This window comes from Stegastes partitus, unplaced genomic scaffold, assembly GCF_000690725.1.
Source record: "Stegastes partitus isolate 25-593 unplaced genomic scaffold, Stegastes_partitus-1.0.2 Scaffold2881, whole genome shotgun sequence".
Classification (NCBI taxonomy): Eukaryota; Metazoa; Chordata; class Actinopteri; family Pomacentridae; genus Stegastes; species Stegastes partitus.
The window spans coordinates 1-7,336 of record NW_007580612.1 but is presented as its reverse complement, the minus strand read 5'-3'; the positions used below and the strand labels follow the sequence as shown (position 1 = coordinate 7,336).

General features: G+C 41.8%; 2 protein-coding genes across 2 annotated transcripts; one reads left to right on the top strand and one right to left on the bottom strand.

The window, feature by feature from the left end:
• Window positions 1-4: 4 nt before the first annotated feature.
• On the bottom strand, window positions 5-2,171 carry LOC103375769 (uncharacterized protein C19orf52-like; the record flags this gene model as incomplete). Its single annotated transcript, XM_008306088.1, has 2 exons — window positions 1,972-2,171; window positions 5-649 (listed from the first exon to the last, which is right to left on the bottom strand). Coding segments are annotated over exons 1-2 (751 nt in total), but the record flags the coding sequence as incomplete, so codon positions are not given.
• A 728-nt stretch (window positions 2,172-2,899) lies between these two features.
• LOC103375768 (protein YIPF1-like) lies at window positions 2,900-7,257 on the top strand. The gene is made up of 7 exons (XM_008306086.1): window positions 2,900-3,155; window positions 3,386-3,442; window positions 4,760-4,914; window positions 4,987-5,067; window positions 5,164-5,251; window positions 6,739-6,855; window positions 6,937-7,257. Exons 2-7 carry the CDS (start codon window positions 3,397-3,399, stop codon window positions 7,191-7,193), a joined length of 744 nt encoding a protein of 247 aa, XP_008304308.1. The 5' UTR covers window positions 2,900-3,155; window positions 3,386-3,396; the 3' UTR covers window positions 7,194-7,257.
• Window positions 7,258-7,336: the final 79 nt, after the last annotated feature.

The window sequence follows — 7,336 nt, the reverse complement described above, 5'->3', positions numbered from 1 at the left end:
TCCACCACTGGTTGTACTTGTCTCACTTCACTCTCCTTCCTGTCCACCACATTTGTTTCCTTCTCCTCATCCTCGACTGTCAGCGGTAACCAGGACTCTTTGTGTAACCTCTCGTTCTTCTCCACCTCCTGAACGCTGGGCGGCGACGTCACCTGCATGTGCACTGGGAGGTGTTTGAATTCTGCCTCGTTCACATCATAGTCCTTCATCTTTGAGTCCAGGATCCACCAGCGACCGGCGAATCCAACGTCTAGTACCCTCTGAGGGAGCTCCCTCCAGGGTATGGACACATTAGAGCACTGGGCTTCATACAGCATGGCGTCTGGGTCGTAGTCAGCGTGCCACATCAGAGTGAGAAGACCCACGCTGGCGTGACGGAGCCGGCCCTCGTTACGGAGCTTCACCAGATTCTGTATGTGGCCGTCAGAGGTGCCGCTGCGGATCCACGGCGACAACAGGCCCAGCTGGTTGGAGCGCTCCAGCAGGTCGGCCTCGAAGGACGTGCGGTCGGGTTTTGTGTAGAAACAGGCCAAGGCGCCGCTCAGCACAGCCCCGTACACTGAGGCTTTGAGCGGCTTCTCCCAGGCACCAACAACCATCTCCCTGCACGCTTCTTTGTAGTCAGACATCATGCTGCGACACCACACGCCTGCAACCAGGAGAAGAGAAGAAACTTAAGCTGGACTTGGTCTACAAGAGCTGCATGTCGACGGATGTGTGTCAGAAGTCATCCTACAACTGTAACTTTGCAAAACTGACAATATGACATTCACACACAAGGACAATTCAATCAATTCAATTTCAATACTTTTTTTTACCTTTATCAGAGGCACAAACAACAATAAACTTCCTTATCTGCACTCGTAAATGTTGCAACAATCCTCTGTATGATGACTTCTGATGCACCAACAGCAGCAGCAACATACAGCGTGTTGTAGAAATTACATATGATGAATATTTAACTGTTGATCTCACGTGTGAGCTAATACTGGGGATGATTTCACACAATTAAAACAGATTTTTAAGAAAAATAATTTAAATATGTACACAGCTTGAGGGCTTTAAGTTGTCAGGGGTGGGAGCTAAAGTTTCTAGGAGTCTTTCCTCTGATTTGAGTAAATACTTGCAGCATCACAGATCAACAGAATGAAATGTGTCCTAAGCAGGAGAGGAGTGTTTTAGTAAACGTGTGCATTTACACTCAACACAACACAGCTGTAATTCAATAAATTACTTCTAAATATCCCTGACATGGAGGCAGGATTGTTTAGGATTTTATAGTAAATGATTAAACCATTTGCTGAATCCTGAGCTCCATCACAACTGGATATTATGTCAGTGTAAAAGAATGACTTGTTTACTAGCGTCTAAACACTTTTTTGCAGATCAGGGTGTTTTATGACAGATTTTTCTGTTTCACGGCAGCATATTTGCAGCTGTGCCACTATTGTGCATATGGATAAATCAGGACCTCTATAATCATTAAACTAACTACCAAAACTGGCATTAAAAACACATTTTATTGAACCACAAGTTGCTGCAGTTCAATTATCATTACACATGGACATTATTCCATGCAGATGTGAGTTCTTAGTTCTCATATTGACAGCTTTTAAATGCCCTCTTCGCTGCAACAGCATCATAGAATCCCTGAAACTCAGTTAATGTTTTTGGTTCTTGTGTGCTACCCTCAGATGTCCACTGGTTCCATGTTGTCATCTCTATGAAACATTTCTGGAGGCTCCCCTGCTGCAGATGGAGGCTGATATTATATCGTTAAACTGACTATGAGAGTCAATTAAATTATTTGGAATCTTATAAAAGTCGCACGCCGTATATAATATTACTAATGAGATGGGCAACAGGATAAATTCATGTTTATCCTAACTTGCATGTCAAAGCCGAGCTAGCCCAGCGGTGTCCCTGTAACTTCACACTAACTAGCTAACATGGTCCTGCTCAGTTTCTCACCGGCTTTACTCTTCTTCAGTCTCTCCCAGCGGCTGCTTTTCACCGGAGCAGCCGCTGTTTCTGCCGCAGCGCAGAACGCCCTCCTCGCCACCCGCCACGAAGCCATTCCGACCGGTGTTATTCACTGAAGAAGACGGTCACCTTCACCAAAAACCTGACATCCTTCTTGTCAAACGGAGGAGCTCACATGGAGCCAAAATGGCGCCCGCGGGTGACTCGGTTTTAGTCTTCCGATAGAGGATTCGCTCGCGCTCGCAAAGGTTCCGCTTGAATTCACTTGAACAGCTATTTGGTTTAAAAATAATTTAAATTTAATAAATAAATAAATTAAAAAGTAAATTCAAGTTGCATTTAGTGCATGTCTGTTTGTTACCATAGATTACAAGAGAGTATGTCTGAATATGTAAGATTAAAAAAGAACTCTATATGTTATGTTCTACATCAGTTTAAACCAAGATATTGATGTGAATTGTTAAATATTACTCAATAATTGTCCGTGTACACTTTTCTTGATTTTCATAGATAAGAAAACCTGTCTCTTGAAAATTCAATGAATCAAAAAAAAAACAACAACATATAATATACGTGGATGTATTTTTTCTGTAACGAAATCTCATTTGTTTGAATTTTTTATGGGAATATATGTTTGGAGATATGGTGAAATGGTGTTTAGTGATTACGCTGCCTGCTGCTAAAATCAACTTCACTTTGAACCTTGTCTTAGCTGTAGCTATTTATTTTATTTTATTTTATTTTATTTAATTTAAGAAAGCTAGACCGTTCTTTTTTTCATTCATTCAATTTAATTCAAATAATTCATTTTTTAATTCTATCAGTATTTTTTTCTAGTTCTATTGCTCTGTCTACATAAAACTTTTAAATAAAGTTATTTTTAAGGACATGGCCACGTGACTGCTTTGTTTACGTGGTGACGTGTACCGGAACTCGACTGCCTGACCGCAGCAGCAGTAACGTTAGCTACTTAAGACAGGTGTTGGCGGTGTGTTGCTGGCGTTTTCTGCCGGTTTATTAAACCTACATAGACGTTATTGTGTCATATTTACGTTAGCTTCATTTATATCTTTAAACAAATGCGAAACAAGAGCGCCAGTGTGCGTTTTGCCTAGCTAGTGTTAGCTGTCACTGTCACGCCATCACCATCAGGAACATCCTGCTGAGGACAGGTGGGTTCTTTTACCATATGTCACTCTGGTCGTGACACAGGGGTATGTGGCAGCTTGTTTTCATTACTTTTGATATTTGATCATTAATATTATATTCGACTGTGCTTCCTTTGGTTTCCTGTTTGGCAACACATGGTCCACATATCAGCTAACTGATTATCTCGTGTCCTTTCTGCTGGAAGCTTAATCATGTGAGCATTCTTCATCGATGTTCATTCTCTGTCTTTTAGGTCTTGCATGAATGTCCACTGAAGCAATGGCCAGTCCAAATGATCTACAATTCCAAGGTAAATATCACAGAATTCAACATTAGGTACATACTGCAGCTGCAAACTTTCTGTTCCTGGTGCTTTCCTGGTGGATTACAGCAGGATGCCAGGTTTTAAAGCTAAAAATCAAGGTCTTGTAGCAGAATTAACCAGAAAGTTGGACTGTCTGTAATCCCTAATCTGTTGTTTTTAATGTGGCTGGAAAGGACAAAAAGTCTAAACTGCAGTGGATGTTACGACCACACAGGAATCAGACAAATAAATCAATTAACTGTGTGAAGCGCTGAATCATTATGACACAATTACAGACAAATTAAAGAAAGGACCGTGGGCCACCATGTACCACCAGAACAGCTTCAGAGCACCCTGGCATTGATTCTCTAAGTCTCTGAAACTTTACCGGAAAAGTTAACGCCATTCTTCCAAAATATATTCCCTCTTTTGGTGTTTTGATGATGATCGTGGTGGAGAATTGAATTAGGTTGGTGACTGTAAAGGACGTAGCACCTGATTTACATTAATTTGATACTCATTGAACCATTCAGTGACCCCTTGTGCCCTGGAGATGGGGGGGCATTGTCATCCCAGAAGGGAGCAGAATAAAAATGTTTCATCACAGGGTAAAGATCTTTGTAGTGAGCCTCCTCTCTAAGCGGACAATTGGGCTCAAACTACGAAAGCAAATCGTCCCCCATGGCTTAATAGAGCCACCAGATCGCTCTGCTGCAAGGGGGTCATGGGTTCAGGATTTAATTATTACATTTCTGTATCTTCAAAACGATTCATTGTTTACAGCTTCTGATACAGCAGGAATGGTGACACCTGGTGGTCATCTCTTGGTGTTGCACTTATATGTTCAGAGATCCTAAATAAACAGTTTGTTAGAATATCTGGAAGACGTCTGACTGCTTTTGTCGTTCTTACTTTTGTCCATAGGCTTTGAACAACTTTTAAACATAGCGTACACACAGTGTTTAAATACTGATGCAACATGACAAGAACATTCTGGATACAAAACCAGTACGACCAGTTTTGGCAGGTTGAAGCGAGGCATGGTTTGCAGTAATACGTCTCGAGGCCAGTACTGTGTTGGGTTGTCTGCTTTAAGCAATTAAGAGTTTGTTTCATCATCTTCTAATGATCTGGGTGCAACCTCAGTAATACAAAAAACATAATTACAAAGGCGTCCTTATGGCGTGTGTTCTGCTTTATTAGTTATCGTTCTATCCTCAGTAGAAAAACAGATCTGAAGCAGAGTTGTGCGTTTTGCATACAATCTAAATCTGTGTCTACCAACTGTACCAACCTGCTGCCTGTTTCTCTGTCTGTCTGTAGAGTTTGAGGAAGCTGCAGAGCTCCTATCTGCAGACCCGGGGGCCTCCACACTTAGCATGCCTGCCACAAACACCCCCACCACAGCATCAGGAGGAGGAGAGGATGTGAAACTGGACCTATCGGAGGATGAGGAGGGTCAGGAGGAGAGCTCAGAGGTAAAAGTTTATTTGTGTGACACGATGATGTTTTGAGTGGACAGAAGCTAACAGAATCGTCTGTGCTCTCAGCTCCTAGGAGGACAGAAACCAAGTGGCGGCTTCTGGACCTTTGAGTACTATCAGTCTTTCTTCAATGTGGACACGATGCAGGTATGAGCCACACTCTGCATACAGCCAGAGTTGTAATTTCTCAGCCAGTTTTAAGTTGCATTGTTCTCTTGTTTGACCCTTCATTATGTGATGCAGGTACTGGACAGGGTTAAGGGGTCTGTGATGCCGTTACCTGGAAGAAACTTTGTTAAACACCACCTCCGGAGTAACCCAGATCTATACGGTAAGCCAACAGAGAGGTGTTCAGTTATTATACATTCTCACTATAAATGTTTCTATGATTTTAAAGCCGGACCTATAATTGTGTTTTAAGGGGTTATAATGTATGTAGTTACAAGTTTTAGTTTGATATCTGCCTCCACAAAAGCACATGAGAGGGCCAAAGAATCAGGAGATACCAAACTGAGAGAAGAACCATGACTGGTTAGACAGAAGGTTTTTTTTTTTTTTTCTTAATATCCATCTTATAAGAACAGCTTTACAGTAATCTTCTGTAATGAGATGATACGACACAGAAGTTATATAAGGTATAATAACACCCAAAGCACCCCACACAAAACTCCATCCGTCATGGTCATGGGATGTTACGTCTTCACCAAATCATTCCGCTTATTCCAAGGCCACTCGCTGACAAATTGCATTATGTAATCAAACTAAAAATACCAGCTGTTTAATTTACCTTTGCTGCTAGTTTTAATCCCACTTTCCTGTTTGGAAAAGCATAAAAGCTCTAGCTGGGTGTTGCCTAGCGATAGAAACAACAGAAATGATGACACAGGATTTACAGGACGAGTTCAAAGTTTGGACACACTGACTCATCCAAGGGTTTTTTAAGATTTTCTACAGTGTGGAGCAAAACTGCTGTCATCCGGTTTATGAAATGACTAATGGAGATATGTAGAGAGGAACAAGTGTGACAAAAGAAAAACAAAATCATTCCTTTAGGACTTCAAAATTTCAAGAAATCCAAAAGTTTGAGGTGCAAAAATCATCAAGCAGAGAAAAAGAAAAGGAAGTAAAGTGTTGCATTAGATGATCTGGCCTTCACTCAGCTGAGATTGTTTGGGATGAGTTCAAGTGAAGGAACAGCAGCCAGCAGGTGTTCAGCATCTGGAGGAACTCGTTCAAGGAAAAGCTTCAGGTGACGACCTCACGAAGCTGGAAGGATGTCAAACACAAAACACATTTTGTTTTTTGTACACTGGTTTCCTCACTACACATTTCCTTATGTGTTATTTCATAGTTTTGATGTCCTCAGTTTTGTTCTACGCTTTAGAAAATAGTAAAACAGTCCAAACTTTTAATCTTAATGTCAGATTTTCTGTTTTTTTTGTGTTTTTAGACAAAGTCCAGCTAACCAGAATGGTGTTTGAAAGGTTTGCTCAGGGGATTTTGCTACTTGATATTAAAATTGCATCCATGTGTATGTGAAAGAGAAAGTCATTGTATTTGTTTGCACATATTCTGCCAGCCTAGTTGAGTTTACAGGTTTTGCACGCAGCCGTGTTCACAGCAATTCTAATAATATTTAGCTTGAAAGTGTGGAACGTAAGGAGAAAACTCTGCAGTTCAAGTTTGTGTACTCTGTTTTGTTCTATTTGTTTCTTCTTTAAAGGGCCACTTTAGGATGTCATTATACTTCTGCTGGGTGACTTTAGCGTTTAACTCAAAACTCCTCATTCTTGCTCGTATGAATGTGTGTCTGTGTAGGTCCGTTCTGGATTTGTGTGACGCTGGTGTTCTCAGTAGCGATCAGTGGGAACCTGTCCACCTTCCTCAGCGAGTTGGGAAACCCCGACTACCACTACAGACCACAGTTCCACAGAGGTCAGTCCTCCACACGCTCACCTGAATCAGTTTGTCTCTGTGTAACTGTAGCTCGCTGAATCAGTTTTTTTTTCCTGGCAGTCACGATAGCTGCAGTAGTGATCTTCATGTACGCCTGGCTGGTGCCCGTCGGTTTATGGGGTTTCCTGACGTGGAGGCAAGGGGCTGAGAGGCAGATTGGAGGCTATTCCTTCCTGGAGACCGTGTGCGTCTACGGCTACTCTCTCTTCATCTATATCCCCACCTCAGTGAGTACATCCACACTCTGGAGATTTCTGTCTGTTAGTAGCGGCTATCAGAGTCATAATAAGCTGTATTATGGCACCAAAGCTGTCTAAATTACCCCTGATTACCTGATCCGAATACAGAAGCCCTGTGGTTGTTCAAAGCCTCCCATCAATGAGCTACAATTTCTAAAGCCTGAATGCATTCGTCCAGTTTCTTCTCACACCACTTGAATTACAATATGCTGAAAGGTTAG

Coding starts and splice junctions, on each gene's coding strand:
- LOC103375768 (XM_008306086.1), top strand. CDS start 3,397: ATGTCCACTGAAGCAATGGCCAGTCCAAATGATCTACAATTCCAAG. Junction 4,915..4,986: donor GTCAGGAGGAGAGCTCAGAG/GTAAAAGTTTAT, acceptor CTGTGCTCTCAG/CTCCTAGGAGGACAGAAACC. Junction 5,252..6,738: donor GAGTAACCCAGATCTATACG/GTAAGCCAACAG, acceptor GTGTCTGTGTAG/GTCCGTTCTGGATTTGTGTG.